This window comes from Perca flavescens, chromosome 15 (genome assembly GCF_004354835.1).
Source record: "Perca flavescens isolate YP-PL-M2 chromosome 15, PFLA_1.0, whole genome shotgun sequence".
NCBI lineage: Eukaryota > Metazoa > Chordata > Actinopteri > Perciformes > Percidae > Perca > Perca flavescens.
The window spans coordinates 985,018-1,009,094 of NC_041345.1; the positions used below are offsets into that span (position 1 = coordinate 985,018).

General features: G+C 42.1%; 1 protein-coding gene across 1 annotated transcript in view; it reads right to left on the bottom strand.

Annotated features, from left to right (window-relative positions):
- Positions 1-1,968: 1,968 nt before the first annotated feature.
- Positions 1,969-24,077, bottom strand: part of LOC114569956 (phospholipid phosphatase-related protein type 5) — a 100,765-nt gene continuing 78,656 nt past the window's right edge. The window contains 6 exon segments of the mRNA XM_075447451.1: positions 1,969-2,022; positions 2,024-2,081; positions 6,434-6,561; positions 7,290-7,466; positions 7,824-8,074; positions 14,193-14,313. Coding sequence (XP_075303566.1) covers positions 1,969-2,022; positions 2,024-2,081; positions 6,434-6,561; positions 7,290-7,466; positions 7,824-8,074; positions 14,193-14,313 — 789 coding nt within the window.

Below are 24,077 nucleotides of genomic sequence, written 5' to 3' on the forward strand. Positions count from 1 at the left end.
TCTGTGTGTGTGTCTGTCTGTCTGTGTCTGTCTGTCTGTCTGTGTGTGTGTGTGTGTGTGTGTGTCTGTGTGTCTGTCTGTGTGTGTGTGTATGTGTGTGTGTGTGTGTGTGTGTGTCTGTCTGTGTGTGTGTGTGTGTGTGTGTGTGTGTGTGTGTGTCTGTCTGTGTCTGTCTGTGTCTGTCTGTCTGTCTGTGTGTGTATGTGTGTGTGTGTCTGTGTGTGTCTGTCTGTGTCTGTGTCTGTCTGTCTGTGTGTGTATGTGTGTGTGTGTGTGTCTGTCTGTGTCTAAGGGATAAAGGGATTTAATGCATACACTGTACAAGTGAAGCCAAAAAGATCTGGATCGATAAACTCTTTCACTCCCTCACTTTGAGAACTTTCAACCTGCCTCTGAACTGACTTGCGATTGGTTGGCCAGTTATGTGGGCGGGGCTTAGATCACTACTGTGCTGACTCTGGCTCCAACATTACAAGATGACAGTGCCTGGATCCGGGAGATTTTGGCTTCACTTTTACACAACGGGACAGTTGAGTCTCAGTAGCGAGTGGATCCTTCAGAGGGTTTCTTCGGTCCAACATGGCAACGTCGGGACATCAAACGCAACGCTTATCGTCCTTCAAACGGGTTAAAATTCGTTCATGTGTTCAGGAAAAGTACAGCGATTGTTCTCAGTGGTCACAGTTTGATGTATTATTCTCTCAGAGCACGCCACTGTTGACAAAAGTCAGCTTCACGGGATTCGAGTTTGTACAAAAAAAGTTCAACAAAAGTCTTGAATTTGAATATTCAAAATGAAAAAAAGAGAGATGCACCTGACTCTGTACTGAAAGTTCAGCTCTTTACTTTTTACTCCAGGAAAAAAAAGAGCAAGTCTTTGAAGAGTTAGCCTATCGGTTCCCTGGGGGGTTGAGAGGGCAACAGGGTGGTGTGTGTATGTGTGGGTGTGTGTGTGTGTGTGTGTGTGACTATATTCATGGGGTCCAAAAACCGGGAGTCCAGTATACTTGTGGGGTCCCGACAGCTTTGTGGGGCCCAAAATGCTGGACCCCACAAGTTTAAAGGGCTGTTTGAGGGTTAAGGTGAGGGTAAGGGTTAAGGTTAGGCATTTAGTTGTGATGGTTATGGTTAGGGTTGGGGAATGAATTATGTCAATGACGGGTCCCCACAAAGATACTGTCACACATATATATATATATATATATATATATATATATATATATATATATGTATGTATGTGTGTGTATGTATATATATGTATACAGTACAGGCCAAAAGTTTGGACACACCTTCTCAATCAATGTGTTTCCTTTTTGTTTTTATGACTATTTACATTGTAGATTCTCACTGAAGGCATCAAAACTATGAATGAACACATATGGAATTATGTACTTAACAAAAAGTGTGAAATAACTGAAAACATGTCTTATATTTTAGATTCTTCAAAGTAGCCACCCTTTGCTTTTTTTTTTTGATAACTCTGCAAACCCTTGGTGTTCTCTCAATGAGCTTCATGAGGTAGTCACCTGAAATGGTTTTACCTTCACAGGTGTGCTTTGTCAGGGTTAATTAGTGGAATTATTTCCCTTATTAATAAAAAAGCAAAGGGTGGCTACTTTGAAGAATCTAAAATATAAGACATGTTTTCAGTTATTTCACACTTTTTTGTTAAGTACATAATTCCATATGTGTTCATTCATAGTTTTGATGCCTTCAGTGAGAATCTACAATGTAAATAGTCATGAAAATAAAAAGGAAACACATTGAATGAGAAGGTGTGTCCAAAATTTTGGCCTGTACTGTGTGTGTGTATATGTATATATATATATATATATATATATATATATGTGTGTGTGTGTGTGTGTCGGGAGGTCTAGACCTGCGTGGAATAAGAGCGATGCAACGTGGCGTACCGCCCGGCCGGATGGGCGGTGCAGCGCGGCGAGTGCTCCTCCTCCTCTGATTGGTCTAGACTTCGCTGGAAATGGAGCGAGACGGTATGAGGACATCGGGGGTGGTGGGGGGGGAACCGATAGGGCTGATGGTCATGTGATCTCGGTGAACGGAGATCCACGCGGAGTCTGCAGGGGAAAGAGAGGAGTAAGAAAGAGAGAGAGAGAGAGGGGGAGACAGAGATGGAGAGAGAGAGAAGGAGAGAGAGAGAGAGAAGGAGAGAGAGAGAGGAAAGAGAGAGAAGGAGAGAGAGAGAGATAGATAGAGAGAGAGAGAAGGAGAGAGAGGAGAGAGAGAAGGAGAGAGTGAGAGGAGAGAGATAGAGGGGAGGCAAAGGAGAGAGAGAGAGAGAGAGATAGATAGAGAGAGAAGGAGAGAGAGAGAGGAGAGAGAGAGAGAAGGAGAGAGAGAGATAGATAGAGAGGGAAGGAGAGAGAGAAAGGAGAGGCAAAGGAGAGAGGAGAGAGAGAGAGAGAGAGAAGGAGAGAGAGAGGGAAGGAGAGAGAGAGAAAAGGAGAGATAGAGAGGAGAGGCAAAGGAGAGAGGAGAGAGAGAGAGAGAAAAAAGTGAAGAAAAGAATAATCAAGAGCAATGCACGGGATGAGGTGCGAAGGAAGAGGAGCCGAAAAACAGGAGCCGAAAAAACAGAAACAAAGGAGACAGATGACAGGTGATAGTGAGAGGAGTGAGAGAGGGAGAGAGAGAGGAGAGAGAGAGGAGTGAGACAGAGAGGGAGAGAGAGAGGAGAGAAAGAGAGGAGTGAGACAGGGAGGAGTGAGAGAGAGAGGGAGAGAGAGAGGAGTGAGACAGAGAGGGAGAGAGGAGTGAGAGAGAGGAGTGAGACAGGGAGGAGTGAGAGAGAGAGGGAGAGAGAGAGGAGAGAGAGGAGTGAGAGAGGGAGGAGGGAGAGAGAGAGGAGTGAGAGGATTCAAAGTTGGTCAGAATGGTTGGACGTAGGCATTTTAAGGAGGAGAGGAGGAGAGGAGGAGAGGAAGGGAGGAGGAGGAGAGGAAGGGAGGAGGAGGAGAGGAAGGAAGGAGGAGGAGAGGAGGAGGAGGAGGATTTAAAGTTGGTCAGAATGGTTGGACGAAGGCGTGGTAAGGAGGAGAGGAAAAGGAGGAGGAAGGGAGTGCAGGATGCTGGAGGAGAGAGGGAAGGTGGGAGACAGAGGAGAAGAGGGAGTCAGGTGAGGGTTAGTGACGCTGACAGACCACACAGGACACACAACATCTCATTCCCCCTGCTCTGGTGCTTCCGCATCTCATTCCCCCTGCTCTGGTGTTTCCCCTGCTCAGGCATTTCCCCCTCTCATTCCCCCTGCTCTGGTGCTTCCGCATCTCATTCCCCCTGCTCTGGTGCTTCCGCATCTCATTCCCCCTGCTCTGGTGCTTCCGCATCTCATTCCCCCTGCTCTGGTGCTTCCGCATCTCATTCCCCCTGCTCTGGTGTTTCCCCCCCTCTCATTCCCCCTGCGCTTGTGTTTCTCCCTCTCATTCCCCCTGCTCTGGTGTTTGCCTCTCTCATTCTCCCTGCTCTGGTGTTTCCCCCGCTCATTCCCCCTGCTCTGGCATTTCGCCCTCTCATTCCCCCTGCTCTGGTGTTCCCCCTCTCATTCCCCCCTGCTCTGGCATTTCCCCCTCTCATTCCCCCTGCTCTGGTGTTCTCCCTTCTCATTCCCCCTGCTCTTGTGTTTCTCCCTCTCATTCCCCCTACTCTGGCATTTCCCCCTCTCATTCCCCCTGCTCTGATGTTTCCCCCTCTCATTCCCCCTGCTCTGATGTTTCCCCCTCTCATTCCCCCTGCTCTGATGTTTCCCCCCTCTCATTCCCCCTGCTCTGGTGTTTGCCTCTCTCATTCTCCCTGCTCTGGTGTTTCCCCCGCTCATTCCCCCTGCTCTGGCATTTCGCCCTCTCATTCCCCCTGCTCTGGTGTTCCCCCCTCTCATTCCCCCTGCTCTGGCATTTCCCCCTCTCATTCCCCCTGCTCTGGTGTTCTCCCTTCTCATTCCCCCTGCTCTTGTGTTTCTCCCTCTCATTCCCCCTACTCTGGCATTTCCCCCTCTCATTCCCCCTGCTCTGATGTTTCCCCCTCTCATTCCCCCTGCTCTGATGTTTCCCCCTCTCATTCCCCCTGCTCTGATGTTTCCCCCTCTCATTCCCCCTGCTCTGGTGTTCCCCCTACTCTGGCATTTCCCCCTCTCATTCCCCCTGCTCTGATGTTTCCCTCTCATTCCCCCTGCTCTGGCGTTCCCCCCTCTCATTCCCCCTGCTATGGTATTTACTCCTGAATCTGCTCTGGTTGTGTAAATGTAGCCTAAAAGGATTCACTTGGAAAGCTGGGAAACAGGTTTCTGTGGGTCGACTTTTAAAATGTAATCTTCGTTTTGTCAGATTCTCAGATTTTTAAAGAACTATTTGCTGCCTTTTTTAAGGCTTTATGTGGACCAGATTAGTACAGGTTGTAAGTGAGAAGACTAATTTCAGACATGGAATAATACAGTCAAAGATATTTGACTTTATAAACTCTATATGTCTGGCCCTTTTCGCTAACCCTCCTTTTTCAGCTCACGTCTTCAACTTGTGCAAAAATGCTGCTGCTCGCTTTTTAACAAATACATCTACAGTACAGGCCAAAAGTTTGGACACACCTTCTCATTCAATGTGTTTCCTTTTTATTTTCATGACTATTTACATTGTAGATACATACATACATTCTCACTGAAAGCATCAAAACTATGAATGAACACATATGGAATTATGTACTTAACAAAAAAGTGTGAAATAACTGAAAACATGTCTTATTGATAAAAAAGCAAAGGGTGGCTACTTTGAAGAATCTAAAATATAAGACATGTTTTCACTTATTTCACACTTTTTTGTTAAGTACATAATTCCATATGTGTTCATTCATAGTTTTGATGCCTTCAGTGAGAATCTACAATGTAAATAGTCATGAAAATAAAAAGGAAACACATTGAATGAGAAGGTGAGTCCAAACCTTTGGCCTTCTCCACACTCAAATATTTTGTTCCTGTTTCTGATCTCTTTCTTTTTATTTATTTATTTTTTCTTTCTTTTCTCATATACTGTACATGTTAGCATTTATGTACCTGCATGCGATAGTGAAGTGCATAAATATATTTATATCTTGTTTCTGTATTTGCATTTTCGCAGATGGCTCACTGTTTGACTTAGATTATGGTATGGGCTAAAGGGAAGGGATTAGGTTTGTGGGAGCATTGTTAGTGAGTGCGTGTATATGAATGTGAATGTTGTATTTAAATGGTTGTTATTGTCTTGTGCTGTATTTATTTTAATTATTATTCTCCATCTTGATGTTGGTTTCTTTTGTATCTTAAAGGAACCCCTCAAAAATGAGATGCATCTCAAGGGGTTATCCTTGAAAATAAATAAAGAAATACTCTACATCGGCTCCCTGTGCGTTTTAGAATCGATTTTAAGATTTTATTGTTTGCTTTCGCAAATCAATTTAGGTTCATAATATATTTTGGCCCAGCTTGTTTTTGTTGCTTTATCGGAAGTTTTTGTCTCTTTTGCCAACACTGTTGGTGCTGTTTTCAGCATTTTTGCCACTTTTTCAGACGTTTCTGTCGCATTTTTTGATACTTTTTTTCCAATATTTTTGTGTCGCTTTTTTCTTTGATGGCTAAGTTACATTTTTTGGGGCTTTATGTCGACCAAACTGTAAGTGAGAAGACTATACGAGACATGCAATAATACACATGTTTGACCTTGTTCGATTTAAATAAAGCATGTCAATAAAATGGACATGTCTGGCTCTTGATGGGATTCTTTTTTTCCAGTTTGGCCTTTAGAGAAAATGAGTTTGACACCCCTGCCTTAAATGGTCTGGCCCCGGAGTATTTGTCTGAAATTTTAACTTTCCGTGAGCGCAACCGGTCATTGCGTTCTTCAAATCAGCGAGTTTTAGAAGTGCCGAGGTCAAGGTATAAACGGTGGGGTGATCTGCCCCGAGACTCTGGAACAAGTTACCCCCCGATATTCACTCTATTACAGATGTAGATCTCTTTAAGTCCAAACTCGAAACTTATCTGTTTCATCTGGCCTTTAATACGTAGCAGTGGTGTGACAATTTCATTCTTTTGTCTCTTTGTAACCTTTTCTGATTTTACTGTTTTCTATGTTCATTATTTCTATTGTATGATATGTGTTTCTGATGTTAAGCACTTTGGATACCTGCTGGATGTTGTAAAGTGCTATATGAATACATTTTGATTGATTGACTGATTGATTTTCCAGTGTGGCCCCTTAGTGAAGTTGGGTTTGACCCCGCTGACCTAAAAGGGTTAACTTGGATGTCTGTGTTGGTACACAGTGTGCAGGTGGGGCTCGGAGCATGCATGTTTTGGAAGGACAACGGATTCAGGTAAGAGACAAGGGGGGGTGTGTATCTCAGCCCCTCTTACCCACCCCTGCCTCTTACCTGAGGGCCACTTAACTTTTCGAGTGGACTCTCCACACAGGGCAGCGTCAGCATGGGCATGCCCAGCACAGAATCAGGCCTCTGGGCTCGCAGTGGGAGAGGACTCGGCAGCATCTGCTGGAAGCTGTTAATCACACAAGTCACCTGGAGAGGGAGAGAGAGAGAGACTAGGTGGGAGATGTATTTATTAGTATGATAACCCCTTTTCGAGGGGGTCCTTAAAACAATTAAACAGTAAATACAAAACACAAAATACATTCACAAATACATGATGATGATTTCTTTATTTGAAAGGGGACAATGAACATTAATCAACATTAAAACAATGTAAATGTCCCCGAGTTAGCTCAAAAGTGCTAATTTTCATCGGTAGTCCCCGACATCACTCGCAAGCCTAACTGCTCCAACAACAACTGATCCCTCTCCCCCATATACATACAATTATGCACAGACACGCACGCACAAATTACTGTATTCTTCAACACACACACGCACACACACAGACACGCACACACAAATTACTGTATTCTTCAACACACACACGCACACACACAGACACGCACACACAAATTACTGTATTCTTCAACACACACACGCACACACACAGACACGCACACACAAATTACTGTATACTTCAACAAACACACACGCATGCACGCACACACACACACACACACACACACACACACACACACACACACACACACACACACACACACACACACACACACACACACACACACACACAAAACTCTCAGGTGCACATTTGCACGGTATCGGAACATCTCTAATGTAAACGTAAACCAATCTTCATGTGGGAAATCCAACAAGGACACTTTCAGAACATCTTCCAGTCCAGTCTAGTCTCTCACCAAGAACACCGCGATGGCCCCCCCGGTGAAGAATCCCGCCAGGACGTCCCCCCAGTGGTTTCGGTACTCGGCCACCCGGACCACGCCCACCAGCGTGGCCAGGCACAGCAGAGCCAGGCTGATGGTGGGCTTGGTCAGCCGCGTGCCTTTGGTCTTAAACACCAGAGTCACGTACATCTGCAGAGAGACCGACAGGAAACACACACACACACACACACAGAAACACACACACAGAGACACACACACACACACACACTACTGATAACATTGATTCCACATCTGTTTTGATTTCTTTTCTTAATAGTAGTTTGTGTACTTTACAATAAACACTTTATTGGCATTTTAACCTGTTTGGTCTCCCCTCTTTGTCACATGCATTGAGCCGGGTTGTGACAATCGACATAAAGTTTGTACGCTCGATCTCATCGGATTTTCTCTTAAATCGGTAAACGGCATCTCAGATGGTTTCTGTGGTGCATCGGGTTATACATCAACCGAAGTGCGGAGCGTGTGCTCCGGCGTGCTCAGACCTACCGCGGTGTACACGGCAGAGTACACGCTGAGCGCTGCGTCCTTGGACGGGAAGGACTTCCGCGCGGACATGACGATCAGCGGGTTCCCTGTGCAGGCGCGGCGCTCGGCGATGTACTGCATGGTGGACTGGCAGCCCAGCGCCGTGTAGTTCGGTCGGCAGGCAGACAGGAAGTGAGGCGTCTGGTTTCCTGTCACTACCTGGCCCGCGTTGGCGAAGATGGTGGTGGTGAACAGGCCGAAGGCATAGACACCTGGGGAGGAGAGATGGGGGCAAAGAGACAAAAAGGGAGAGAAAGATATATCAGAAGATATACAGTACAGGCCAAAAGTTTGGACTCACCTTCTCATTCAATGTGTTTCCTTTTTATTTTCATGACTATTTACATTGTAGATTCTCACTGAAGGCATCAAAACTATGAATGAACACATATGGAATTATGTACTTAACAAAAAAGTGTGAAATAACTGAAAACATGTCTTATATTTTAGATTCTTCAAAGTAGCCACCCTTTGCTTTTTTTTGATAACTCTGCAAACCCTTGGTGTTCTCTCAATGAGCTTCATGAGGTAGTCACCTGAAATGGTTTTACCTTCACAGGTGTGCTTTGTCAGGGTTCATTAGTGGAATTATTTCCCTTATTAATAAAAAAAGCAAAGGGTGGCTACTTTGAAGAATCTAAAATATAAGACATGTTTTCAGTTATTTCACACTTTTTTGTTAAGTACATAATTCCATATGTGTTCATTCATAGTTTTGATGCCTTCAGTGAGAATCTACAATGGAAATAGTCATGAAAATAAACAAACTTTTGGCCTGTACTGTAGTAACGCACAAAAGTTTGTTGGAATGATTTCAGAGAAGTGGTATAAAATAGGGCTGGGCGTAGTAGGATTTTATTCTAAAATGTGACCAGTGACCGGTCTGGCCCTAAAAAAGGCCAGACTTAATCTGACTCCAGTTCTATGCTCACTACGCCCTGAAAAGTCTTTACTGGTTATCAGAGAAATAAAACTCAGGATTGGTTCAGTTAAAGTTAAAAACAAGCTTTAGTGAATGATATCACAGAATATAAGAACTTATAACAAGCTTTAGTGAATGATATTACAGAATATAAGAGCTTATAACAAGCTTTAGTAAATGATATTACAGAATATAAGAGCTTATAACAAGCTTTAGTGAATGATATTACAGAATATAAGAGCTTATAACAAGCTTTAGTAAATGATATTACAGAATATAAGAGTTTATAATAAGCTTTAGTAAATGATATTAAAGAATATAAGAGCTTATAACAAGCTTTAGTGAATGATATTACAGAATATAAGAGTTTATAACAAGCTTTAGTGAATGATATTACAGAATATAAGAGTTTATAATAAGCTTTAGTAAATGATATTAAAGAATATAAGAGCTTATAACAAGCTTTAGTGAATGATATTACAGAATATAAGAGCTTATAACAAGCTTTAGTGAATGATATTACAGAATATAAGAGCTTATAACAAGCTTTAGTGAATGATATTACAGAATATAAGAGTTTATAATAAGCTTTAGTGAATGATATTACAGAATATAAGAGCTTATAACAAGCTTTAGTCAATGATATTACAGAATATAAGAGTTTATAATAAGCTTTAGTGAATGATATTACAGAATATAAGAGTTTATAACAAGCTTTAGTGAATGATATTACAGAATATAAGAGTTTATAACAAGCTTTAGTGAATGATATTACAGAATATAAGAGTTTATAATAAGCTTTAGTAAATGATATTACAGAAAATAAGAGCTTATAACAAGCTTTAGTGAATGATATTACAGAATATAAGAGCTTATAACAAGCTTTAGTGAATGATATTACAGAATATAAGAGCTTATAACAAGCTTTAGTGAATGATATTACAGAATATAAGAGTTTATAATAAGCTTTAGTGAATGATATTACAGAATATAAGAGCTTATAACAAGCTTTAGTAAATGATATTACAGAATATAAGAGTTTATAATAAGCTTTAGTGAATGATATTACAGAATATAAGAGTTTATAACAAGCTTTAGTGAATGATATTACAGAATATAAGAGTTTATAACAAGCTTTAGTGAATGATATTACAGAATGTAAGAGTTTATAATAAGCTTTAGTAAATGATATTACAGAAAATAAGAGCTTATAACAAGCTTTAGGGAATGATATTGCAATCAACAAGAGCGTATGCATACTGATCAGATACAGGTCTAACCCTAACCCTACAAAGATTCTCACACACACACACACACACACACACACACACACACACACACACACACACACACACACACACACACACACAGACACACACAGACACACACAGACACACACAGACACACACACACAGACAAACACACACACACACACACACAAACAGGCAGACAGAAGGGGTGTTGTGTCTGTGTGTTAGTTTGTGTGTGTGTGTGTGTGTGTGTGTGTGTGTCTGTGTGTTAGTTTGTCTGTGTGTGTGTGTCTGTGTGTGTGTGTGTGTGTGTGTGTCTGTGTGTTAGTGTTGTGTGTGTGTGTGTGTGTGTGTGTGTGTGTGTGTGTGTGTGTGTGTGTGTGTGTGTGTGTTTGTCTGTGTGTGTGCCTGTGTGTGTCTGTGTGTGTGTCTGTGTGTGTGTGTGTGTGTGTGTGTGTGTGTGTGTGTGTGTGTGTGTGTGTGTAGGGTGGTTAAAGATACATCAGAAGATGAAGAAAAGCAGAATAGATGTTGGAACGATTTCAACATGTAACAGCACTTTGAGATAAAAACGGGTGATAAGTTTTTCTTTTCCTAAAATAGCTGCAACACATTTTTATCAGCTGAGGTGTGAAATTGCAACGAGAAGCCTCCACTTCACCTCGTTCGGCTCAGGCTGCTCAGTATTCACGAGCGAATATCTAACCTCTGAGATTATATCACAGTTCATCAGCCAATCAACAGCTACGGTAGGTGCACGAGCTCTGCTACACAAACTCTGAAGTGAAGCGGATCACATTCTCACAAGTCTACCTTTCCTTTCATGCTGTCTTGATCTTTTTTTTGTTTTCTCGCACTTAGACCAAAGGTGTCAAACTCATTCTCACTGGGGGCCTGTAGAAATCTGTTGGGTTTAGAATAAGACTGTCCTGTAGCCTGGGATGGCCTCGCTGTCTCCTCCTGTCTGGCATGTGTAAGATAAGACAGGTTAAAATTTAGTGGAGCAAAAGTGCTCCTGATTTGTTGAACAATCATTTGCAGAATGCACCTAATGAAATACAGTACAGGCCAAAAGTTTGGACACACCTTCTCATTCAATGTGTTTCCTTTTTATTTTCATGACTATTTACATTGTAGATTCTCACTGAAGGCATCAAAACTATGAATGAACACATATGGAATTATGTACTTAACAAAAAAGTGTGAAATAACTGAAAACATGTCTTATATTTTAGATTCTTCAAAGTAGCCACCCTTTGCTTTTTTTGATAACTCTGCAAACCCTTGGTGTTCTCTCAATGAGCTTCATGAGGTAGTCACCTGAAATGGTTTTACCTTCACAGGTGTGCTTTGTCAGGGTTCATTAGTGGAATTATTTCCCTTATTAATAAAAAAGCAAAGGGTGACTACTTTGAGGAATCTAAAATATAAGACATGTTTTCAGTTATTTCACACTTTTTTGTTAAGTACATAATTCCATATGTGTTCATTCATAGTTTTGATGCCTTCAGTGAGAATCTACAATGTAAATAGTCATGAAAATAAAAAGGAAACGCATTGAATGAGAAGGTGTGTCCAAACTTTTGTATGTACTGTATCTTAAAGGAAAAGACAATTTTTAGGCTGTGAGAGAAGAAGAGAATGAGAGGCTAGCGCGCAATTTCTCTTTCTTCTTGGAGACAGAAAGTCTGAGTGATATCACACCGATTGGCGGCCCAGACGCAATGACTGGAGGAGAAACCGGAAGATGAATAAAAGAAAAGGGAAAAGGAAGGTCCGGTATCAGACCCGGAAAGACTTTGTTGGTGGTTAGGGAGAGAAAGTCCTGAAGGAGCGGCTGATCCATATGCATATGAAATATCTGTTTGCAATATCATTTTACTAAAGATTGTTTTAGTTTAACTGAACGAATCCTGAGTATTTATTTCTTGGTCTGCCTTTCAACGAACACAATATTTAAAGGGGAAACTTTGAGAAGTGACCGGTGGTTCTTAAAAGACTCTTTTCCTACAGGCCACACTGGAAAAAGAGAATCACACCAAGGGCCAGACGTGGAGTTTATTGGTGTGCTTTTGTTACGGCATTTCACTTTCTTTTTACATTTTGGTAGCTCTTTTCTTCATTTTTGTTGATTTTTTTCCCCCGACGTTTCCGACATTTGTCACTTATCTGTAAATGTTTTGCTTTTTCCGACATTTTTGTACGCTTTTTGTCGCAGTTTTGTCCAATCCAATCCACTTTATTCATATAGCACAATTTAAACAAACAACAAGGTTACCAAAGTGCTTCACAGAGATAAACATATAAAACAAAAAGGAACAACAAAATAAATAAAATAACACTAACAATGACAGCGACGACGAAGACCACAGCACCTCTCATGGTGCAAAGTTTTGTTGACATGAAGCCCTACAAAAGTCATCAAAAGAGTTCCTTCTGGGTGGATTTCGGAGTCTCAGAGTCGGTAAATCTGCCATATTCTGCTTTGAATGTCACGTAACTGCAGTTTAAAAAAACACTGTCCTGTGTATTTGGTTTGGCGCACAACTAGGAGGGCCAAAATCTATTGTGAACCCAAATTGATATACGGGCCACATGACACATGTTTGACACATGTGACTTGGACCGAAGGTGTCAAACTCAACTTCACTGAGGGCCACAATGGAAATGAGAATCACAACAAGGGCCAGAAATGTAGAGTTTAATGATATGCATCAGAGATGTTCACAAGTCATTTTTGGATTGGACCAGATTGCTTTTTAAAAAAAAGAGTGAAAACATTGTTTTGTTTTTTTTAAAAATACCTGTGTACCTGTTGACTAATCTCAGTCTCATTGTTTCCAGATGCATCTGTTCAATAAAGAAGCTCTGATAAACTCACTGAACACTAGAGAACTGACTATTAGTTCAGACTGATCTCATGAAGTGGCCATCAAAGACATTTTTTTTTATTACATTACCTTGCAGTTGCGTGTCAATTTATGCCGTAGTGAGTAGTATGAAAGCCCAAAAATCTGCATAGGGAGGTTGGTTGGGGAGGGGGGGTGGAGGATGGGCCAGACACAGGACTTTCACCCAGGAGACTGGGGATCGGGTCCCACGTGTCAGACTTGAGTCCCCATCTTTGACATGCATACATCGAACAAAGTAGGGGAGAGTGGGGACAGTTGCAACATTGCTGATTTCTCCAATCAGGAAACTCCTAATGCACACGCTCAGTAGGCCCCTCCATCTTTCTGGAAGGTAACAGCCACATGTCATCGTTCCTTTTTTTATGACCAGATTTTTTGTCATACTGTCTAAACTGTTTAAGTATTGATCTTTATCGTTATATAGTTTGAATGTGCAGTTTCTTAGCTCTTAACAGACTTAGGTACTATATGTTAAAGCTAATGTGTTAGGCTAGCATCGCTAGTTTTAAGATGGCTGCCAGGCCCCTACTGTATGCAACTGTCCACACATGGTGTTGCAACTGTCCCTCATGACAACAATAATGACTATTAGATAAAATTGATATAAAAAGCAATTCAATGGTTTAATAACTCTGGTCTCAAATAAACAAAAAAGATATTTGAATAATTATGCTGAAATATGAGTTTTATTACATCTAAATGACTGTTGCAACTGTCCCCATATATGGGGACATTTTTCGGGGTCCATTTAAGTACAAATTACTTTCATATTATCATATGTACACATGTTGCAGCAGTATGGGCAAGTAGGTGACATATATGGGTTTAATATATAATTGTATAACCGCCCCCACTCTCCCCTATTCAAAAGTTTGTTGACATTTTTCTAGCTTTTTTTCGTCATTTTTGTAGCCCTGTCCAACTTTTTTGTGGCTTTCTCTGACGTTTTTGTCACTTTAAAAAAAAAAAAAAAAAAAAAAATCACTTTTTGCAAGTGCTTTTTGTCACCGTTTTCAACTTTTGTGGCATTTCGGGTCGACATCCAGCCCTACGTATATCACCAAAAGCTCCTTAGCCGTTAACATAATTGTAGTTTGAAAACAGTCCAGTCTTTTTGGTTTTGGCGCACAACTAGGCGAGCCAAAATATATCATGTATCTAAACCGATATGCCTGAGAGGAGCCTGCGGGCCTTTAGTTTGACACATGTGACTTAGACACAAATATGTCCCAAAACACGTGTTCACCTAGGAAGCGTATGATGCGCCTCAGTAAAGGGTTGAAGTAGCAGCAGTCTGCGGTGACAATCGTCTTCTCCTGGGTTCCCTCTGCCTTGGTGAAGAAGGCACAGAGCTCTCCAACGAGAATCTGCACACACAAGAGACAACGTGCACATTTCATTAATTAGACACCTTACTTACATTATCATCTGTCTCATTAAAGGAGACCCATTATAGCAGCGTTTTCAGATTCATAAATCACACACTTTCTGGGCCTGGTTACTAGATAGGGTTGCAGAATAGAACAAAAGGCAAATTACCGTTTATATTTTTATTTATTTAAGGAAAATGTTGTTATTTCATGTCAATTTTTAACACACATTCTGTACGTGTCTTGTCCTGATGTGTTGAGGACTGAAGTATACTAACACCCTTTTTTATCTGACCAGTCTCTATATAACTTGAATTTAAGCTTTATCTGAACATTTATGACTTGTACTTAAGATTCAACGGGAGACCTCAAATGAACTTCATCCTACTTTCAGAGGACACCTCTCTGGAAACATCTGGAATGTGTTATCAGTGGGGCCTAAAAGATTGAAATGTCTTTGTTAAAAAGAAGGCCAGTTGGCTTGTAGCCATTGGTCAATTATTACTTCCATCCCCCACCTGATGTTACACAAAGTTTAGGACATATATACCATGTGTTAACAGCAGAACCTCAGAGGACCATTCAGAGAATCGGGGTGAGGTCCTCTCCGGGCTCTTCAGAGCTTGTAAAATGATGCTGAATTCCTTGATGTAAATAAACCTTTATAATCAAGAACAGCGTCAGCGGATTCCTCTCCACACAGCAACGCACCATCGCTACAAAATACACCACAGGACCACAATGGAAATAAGTCCTGGACTTTATTGTGTTTCTATCCCCGATTGTATTAGATGTCTCTTCATGTCTATGGCATTCTTGATACAATTAAATAAATCAAATCAAATTCTGTCACAAAGTATTGCCAGGCAGCTAGTGTTTATTTTTTGATTTTTATAGTAGGCTATATAGTGTAGTGTTTTGCTTCTGGTTGTGTGGTTGCTTGCCTGGCACAGATACTGAGGACTCCTCCTAACACACCTGAGGCACATCTCCTAATCAGGGGAGATGCTGGATTGGCACGAGGACGCGCTCCAGCACACCGGTAGCCGGTGTCATATTTTGGGCGACGTGAACTGAACGTACTGCCTGATGAACGTTAACGTGAACTCCTTCATTCTGGTGTCTGGCTCTCTCAGTTTAACTTCGTCCGATAGGGTGCCAGATTTCTACAGAGCCTTCCAGGCCAAAACCAGGGCTAAAACAAACTGGTTGGATATGAAGATGAAATCTGACGCATAGTTTCAGTGTTAAAACTGATAAAATAATTGCTGTCTGGGGTTCTACGTGGGCTGTGCCAATAGTTTTGAAGAATAATAGCTCGCGGCAACATATGGAAAAAAAGAACTATGATCTTAGTTCATTTTTGGAACTGCGAACTTAGTTCAAAAAGTTGAAGTATGAACTATGAACTGAACTAGTTAATTTTAAAATTTGTGAACTGAACTTTGAACTAGTTCATGTAGAAAATGTACTTTCCCAACACTGTCGGTAGCCCGTCTCCTAATGACTGGGCTAGACGCCAGATGGAGAGGACTGATAAGTGTTCTGGGGGAGAGCAGCAGGGGGGAGCTGCTGTGAAAACAACCTGAGGTAAGTAAGTAAGTAAGTTTATTAAGTCACAAAGTGCTTTACAATATGCATAGACGATAAAAACATGGTAAAAATAGTCAATAAAATAAAATACAACAGATACAATTATCAATAAATAAAAGACATAGGCTACCCAAAAGCTAGCCTGAACAAGTGAGTCTTCACCTGTCCCTTAAAACAATCCACATCAGCCAACCTAATGCTGGTAGGTAGAGCATTAGTCTGGGTGCCAGGGTTAGGGTTATAATGGCTAACCCATCGCCTCAAATGCTCTATCCCCACATGTCTTCAGATGAGTGCGTGGCGTGGATAGCAGATTTTGATTGACAGACTTGAGAGACCAGGACAGGGTGCGTAAGTGAATTATGTTGGCAAGATAATCAGGTGCCTGACCGTGTAGAGCCATATAGGTTATGGGGAGAATCCTGAGGTGGTGCGGGACTAGACGGTTATGAAGAAGTACAGAAACACACTCAGGGTGTGCAGGCTTCTAAACCAAATACTACACAACCGGACATGTGACCCCGAAATTGGGCAGAAATTAATATAATCTAGCCCTCCTACCCAATCTGGACTGTGGTCACAACATGTACATCTTATAACGTATTTCCTTTTATATATTGTTCTTATTCTTATTCAATCAGTCAGTTAATATGTTAATATTTCATAGTCATAATTAATATATAATAATACTCTAGTTATAATACTGCACTGTTCAGTCCCTGCACTGTTCACTTTTGCACTATCACCATTGCACACAGTCTACCATAGCACCTTATCATGGTCATTGCATTTCTGTGAGTGATTTTTATTCTTATGTATAGTATGTCTGATAAATGCATGTATATGTGTTTTTGTGTTATGGTGGTCTAAGCTACTGGATGCCAAAAAGTAAGTATCTATCTATCTATCTATCTATCTATCTATCTATCTATCTATCTATCTATCTATCTATCTATCTATCTATCTATCATCACTAGCCACGATTACAGCTATCTCTGACATGAGCACGATGCCACATGTGGCAGGGTATGTGAATCGGAAACCAGAGTGTTCAGAACCGTGGGAAATCTGAGATTTCGGCTCACGTGGAATATGGTTAGCTCGGTTTTTTTTAAGCTTTAGCCACGTTTAACTAGTCTGGCTATCAGCAGACCAAGCTCATCTTTTTAAGATTGAACATTAGTCTGGGGAGTCTGCTCTGTAGTTTCTACTGCACAAGAGGCGGGATCAACGGGCATATAGTTCAAATGACTCTGTATGCAATTGGATAGTCCTTCAACCAATCAGACCAATGATCTGGTTGATCCATGTTGAATGTAAACAAGAAGCTGCTTGGTCTCTTCTCTATCGTCATCGTGTTAAACCAGCCAATAGCGCACCTGGTGGATAAGCCAGTTTGTGATTGGTTCCCGCAGATTTGTAACGGAAGCGGGAGAGATAAACGTACAGCCTCAGCTGCAGGGAGAAATCAAACCCCCGGCAGATAGGGCTGGGGTTAACGTTAACGTTTAACATGAACATCCAACATTGTAACATTGATTAAATATGACAGGAAATATGAAAAAAAAGCATAATAGGCCTCCTTTAAGCATGGACTCCCTGGTTGTGGTAAACTCACTGCAGCCTAGCAATGTCTGCGATCAAAACTAGCAGCCATTATTGCTGGGTGCTCACAGCGTTATTGTTCTCTTTGAAAGGCGCATCAGGCTTGTGTCAGAGGTTTTAATCAGATGATTGTGCTCGATTCTTTCCCTGTGAGTCTGAACAGCGGTGCCTCTGCAGACCGATGATCCCCTAATGGACTGAAACTGTGAGTACCAGAGACTACAGCGCTCAAAGATGCTGGCACAGAAAACACAGCTCCCTCGATGAGTAACTATCCATGACACTTCATCCTAAATCATCCTGACAGTTTCCATGCTCTGCTGTGACAGTAGTGGCACTCACTTTAACTTTAACGCTGACAGTGTTCCACAAACCCATGAACCTTGTTCCTACTTTTTCCATATTTAACGCAATTTAACCCCCTACAGCAGGGATGTCAAACTGAACTTCACTAGGGGCCACACTGGAAAAGGAGGATCGCATCAAGGGCCAGACATATAGAGTGTATTTCCATGCTTTTATTTAGAAAAAGTAAAATATCTTTGGCTGTATTATTCCATGTCTCATATAGTCTTCTCACTTACAGTTTGGTCCACATAAAGCCCTAAAAAAGGCAGAAAATAGTTCGTAAGAAATCTGAGAATTTAGCAAATCAAAGATTACATTTTAAAAGTCGACTCACAGCAACCTGTTTCCCAGCTTTAATTTCAAAAACTCTCTCTGCTTCTGTGGGGAGTCGGCAAATCTACCAAATTCTGCTCTAAGTGTGGCGTAGTTGACATTTGAAAAACAGTTTCCTGTCTTTCTGTTTTGGTGCACAACTACGGCACGACATTTATTGTGAACCTAAATTGATACGCGGGCCGGATTAAAACCTGCCAGGGGCCGTGTTCGGCCACTTCAGGCTTATTTGTTTCGCAACGTGAGCGTAACAGCATGGTGAGGTATGTACAAACAGGCCACACTGAGGTAAAAGCATGGTGAGGTATGTACTAACAGGTCACACTGAGGTAAAAGCATGGTGAGGTATGTACTAACAGGTCACACTGAGGTAAAAGCATGGTGAGGTATGTACTAACAGGTCACACTGAGGTAAAAGCATGGTGAAAGCACTGAGGTAAAAGGTGGTGAGGTATGTACTAACAGGTCACACTGAGGTAAAAGCATGGTGAGGTATGTACTAACAGGCCACACTGAGGTAAAAGCATGGTGAGGTATGTACTAACAGGTCACACTGAGGTAAAAGCATGGTGAGGTATGTACAAACAGGCCACACTGAGGTAAAAGCATGGTGAGGTATGTACAAACAGGTCACACTGAGGTAAAAGCATGGTGAGGTATGTACTAACAGGTCACACTGAGGTAAAAGCATGGTGAGGTATGTACTAACAGGTCACACTGAGGTAAAAGCATGGTGAGGTATGTACTAACAGGCAGCACTGAGGTAAAAGCATGGTGAGGTATGTACAAACAGGTCACACTGAGACTGCCTGTTGCGGGAACTGAAAATGCCAAATTGCGCTTTTCCGTGTCACGCATATGCATATATGCATGTGGGAGTTTCCCATAAAGAGATGGGAGGGGAAGCGTAAAGTGTGCCTAATTATGTATTCAGCTAGCCTGACAAGCCAGTCTGGGAACTCACCATTAGTCAGGGCTCAATCCAAGGGGCGGGATAATCAGTTTTTCCGTCAAATTCCCTCTGCACATAATAGGATAGCGCAACGAAGCTAGCTGATAGACTTTTGCTGTATCCGGTCGGCAAAACTCCCAACACATCTTCCTTTTTTAAGAATGACTTCAGAGACGTTCTTTGTTCTTTTCTCAATGAAAAGCTGAACTGCAAGTCTTCCAGAAGACCTCTGGTCACCAGCAGCAGCAGCCATAAGCCCCGCCCAACAACTCTATAAACAATGTGATTGGCCTGACTAGAGTTTGGTTTTTCCAGCTCGCAAGCCAACGGAGAGTTACTAGACTGACCCTGGCTGCACATTACATTTTCTGCCGCTAAAGTGGGTCTAGATTTCTAGGCTATGACGAAGAACTATAGAAAGAGAAACAGAAAACAGAAAGGCAGAGCAGAGAGAGAGATGAAAATGATTGTGTTTTCAGTCAATCTCATGATTCTGGGCTTTTCAAAGCAGCCCCAGCCGATTCAAATGAATTAATAGCATGCAGGGGCCCAGTCAGTGCAGCAGGGCTGTGAAGTACGTGCCCAACCGAGTGTTTTCTTCCATCAGTGAAACACAACCGCCCAAAACACCGATACGAGCATACAATCAAAAGCTGAGGGGGATAAATCAGTAGCTTCAAATCAGACATGGCACCGGTGGACAACCATTTATGGAGCAATTAAAGACAACATAGTGGCTGTTTCCATGGGGATTGCCTGGCTGCCTGGGGACAGTTTGAGCATGTGTAATATTACAAAATGTGAAGTAATGGTAGTGTGCCGTCACTCACAGATAAGTGCTCTTGAACATTTTGCCTTGGGCGAAGCTGTAAAGCAGCACTACTAAGCCTTTTTGTCCAATGCTGTCATTCAATGTGAATGCTTGTACTGTGAAAGTCAGTCATAAAGTCGCCCACAGCTTTTAAAAGCAACACACTTTACTCCACCACTTCTCCGGTGATTTACCTTCAAAAATCTCTCACACAACAACCACATCCTCTCTTACTGTCCAGCCACCATAATCCACATGAATAAGAAAGCTCTGACCTCGAAATCCCACCAGCTGCCAATGTGCCACGTTCCGGCTGTGCTGACTGGGGATGGAGAGAGAAACAAATACTGGGGGAATTGCCGATTCTGCTTTTGATTTTGATGGTCAAAATTAAAAGCGGATTTCGATCAGTTTGATCAAAATCATGACACCCCTAAAGAGAATACAAATCAGAAAGTTGAAGAGTAAAGAAAGAAAGAGAGGAACAGTGCCCATCATGATATCCTGTGTCTTTATCTGCAGGCTACCGGTAAGCTAACGTTACCCTGTGTCTTTATCTGCAGGCTACCGGTAAGCTAACGTTACCCTGTGTCTTTAGCTGCAGGCTACCGGTAAGCTAATGATACCCTGTGTCTTTAGCTGCAGGCTACCGGTAAAAGCTAACAATACCCTGTGTCTTTAGCTGCAGGCTACCGGTAAGTCAACAATACCCTGTGTCCTTAGCTGCAGGCTACCGGTAAGCTAACAATACCCTGTGTCTTTAGTAGCAGGCTACCGGTAAGCTAACGATACACTGTGTCTTTAGCTGCAGGCTACCGGTAAGCTAACGATACCCTGTGTCTTTAGCTGCAGGCTACCGGTAAGCTAACAGTACCCTGTGTCTTTAGGTGCAGGCTACCGGTAAGCTAACGATACCCTGTGTCTTTAGCTGCAGGCTACCGGTAAGCTAACGATACCCTGTGCCTTTAGCTGCAGGCTACCGGTAAGCTAACAATACCCTGTGTCTTTAGCTGCAGGCTACCGGTAAGTCAACAATACCCTGTGTCCTTAGCTGCAGGCTACCGGTAAGCTAACAATACCCTGTGTCTTTAGCTGCAGGCTACCGGTAAGCTAACAATACCCTGTGTCTTTAGCTGCAGGCTACCGGTAAGCTAACGATACCCTGTGTCTTTAGCTGCAGGCTACCAGCCAGTAAGCTATGCTGCATCTGTTTTTTTGTGCAAGTAACCGGGGATGGATAGAGAAAATAATACTGGGGAAATCGCCGATTTGGTTGTTTATTTCAATAGTCAAAATTAAAAGCTGATATTGATCAGTTTGATTGAAATCATGACAACCCCTAAATAGAATACAACTCAGAAAGTTGAAGAGTAAAGAAAGAAAGAGAGGAACAGTGATGGGGTTGGGAGTGATACTGCAGGGGTGAATTATTCATGCGTGGATGGCAGCCATGTGAATCATGGAGCACATTATTTCGACCAACATTCCTTAATTATCTCTCTTGGCTGCAGTGGTTCCAGCTCTGCGTCTCTGCCAAGGATTCATAGATAAATATGACGACGGTTGTCTCTGCAGTTTAGGACAGAGTGGAATGTAATTCCTAGAAATTAAACTGCCCGTCCAGTCAACACTGACGATGCAGAATGACGATTTCTAGAAAAAGCAAGATGGGCTTTAAGATTAGGAAAATATGTGTATTACATGCATACTTGCATGCATGATTAAGGAGCAGAACAGGAGAAAGCAGCAAAGGAATGACACATTAATACACCCATGAGACCTGATTATCTCTGCATGCATGCACACACGACGACACGAGCACAGAAGCCATTTTCTGCTCTGTGTGTGTAAGTAATGAGATCTCGATTTGTGTCAGTGGATATTAGTCAAATGTGAGAGTGCTTTCAGAGCCTTTTGTTATGAAGACGTGTCAATTAGAGGACAATGAAGGGGAACGTTTTACTCAGAGCCATGAGATGAATGAAGAGGATTGTGGAAATGACAGAGAAGCCCTGAGAGGAGGGGAAGAAAGACAGCAGGAAAGATGAGAGGAACACTAGAGCAAGATAAGGAGAATATTTTATATTTCATTATTTTACATATAATTTTATAAATCAGAAGATATGCACATTCAGAACCTGGAGAGATAAAAAAGCAGGATATATATTCTCATTCTCCACATGATTATGATCTCAACAAGCTTCGGAAAAGGATTTAATTACTGTGTAAAAACAGCTTTTCTATAAGTTAGGGTTGGTATTGGTTGGGTTTTGTAGCCTGTGCCTAAACGGTGCCTAAGAAATAAGACAAAAAGAAGAGTACAAAACGACAGTCGTGACACGGCTTGTTTATTGCTAAGGCCATATGGTCAAATTGAAATGATTTATTTAAAATGTAATAACAGTATCTCATTTCACCAGTCAACAGCTGCTAAACAACAAAAAATAATTGCTGGCAGAAGGGTACTCCACAATAACTTTAAATGCACCATGTGCTTATGACACGTGTCAAACTCAAGGCCCGCGGGCCGAATTCGGCCCCTAGCAGGTTTTGATCCGGCCCGCATATCAGTTAGGTTCACAATAAATGTTGGCCCGCCTAGTTGTGCACCACAACAAAAAGATAGGAAACTCTTTTTCAAACGGCAACTACACAACGCTTAGAGCAGAATTTGGTAGATTTGCCGACTTTGAGGCTCCCAGAAATTCCCCCAGAAGCCGAAGAATGTAATCTTTCTAAATAAAAGCATAAAAATACACTCTATATGTCTGGCCCTTGGTGCGATTCTCCTTTTCCAGTGTGGCCCCTAGTGAAGTTGAGTTTGACATCCCTGGCTTACGAGGTGCACTTGGATGCACCATTAGAGTCGCGTCAGTGTTGCTTCTCCAGCAATGTCCAACGTGTCTCAAAGGTCAGCTAGTGTCCTCTGTGTCTATAGCTGCAGACTGTTGTACGTCCCGATGTTGGATCCTTTCCAGTGAAACAGTGCCACACGTTTGACCGTTTAGCTGTCAGCATTTTAACCGTATTTAAGCCAGCTGCTAGCCAGCTGCTAGCCAACAGTAGGCTAACGTTACCTGCTGCCAAGTGTAGTGTTAACTAGCGTCACATGCAGTAATGTGTCTGATGCCTGTAACGTTCATTTCGGAGCACCAGAGAGCAGCGCAGGCATTTAAATGGCACAGAAATGTGGCATCGAAATCTGCATTGTCACTCGGTCTGGTTTTGGTACCCAACCCTACTAAAGACAGGCGACAAATAGCCTGCCGCGTCATCATGGTGCGGTGATGATGTCAATAAAGCTGTAAGGACAAATCAAACATTTTGGAATAAGCGTGACTGATGGCTCTGCAGCAGAGCTGAGAGATGCAGATTGCTTCCATTAGTGTCTCCTTCTGCAAACAGCTGCTGACTCTCTTTAGTGAACAAATAAAGTGGCAAAAATAAAACATAAATGTCTGGCTGAGTTCTGACTGAGCAGTCTGATGTGTGACTGTCTCTTTTCAGGCGATTTAATGAAGGTAAACAACAAACGATGTTTGCTGTCCTTCATGACTCAACTAAAGAAAGAGGGCTCTCTACCACTCACCACGGGACAGTCAACATTCATACCGTAGGGTAGGGATCTTCAACAGGGGGTCCGGGACCCCCAGGGGGTCCGGGACCCCCAGGGGGTCCTCAAAGTCAATCCAGGAGGCCTCCAAATTATTGTTAATTTTTGAAAGATTTTCAAAAATTATTAGGAAATATAAATCCCCACTGATGGTAGGTTTACTGGCCTATAGGTAATGTAGTCTCTAAGGTAGCCATCCACAGGTACATCCCACTGTTTCACATTTGTTTCACATTTAAGGGTTAATATTAAAACATTATTTATAAAATCATGCCAACATGTATCAGGCTATTTGAAAAGCTTAGTATTCTTTGCAAAGGTATCTATAAATGCTTTAGGCTGCCCTACATGTTCTTGTAGGCCCAGTTTAATATGCAACTTCATTTTATACAATATATGAGGTAGGGGGTCCCTGATCCGTCTCTCTTTCAGTTGAGGGGTCCTTGGCTTAAAAAACGTTGAAGACCCCTGCCGTAGGGAATATTCCTACCGGTTAACTTTCTATG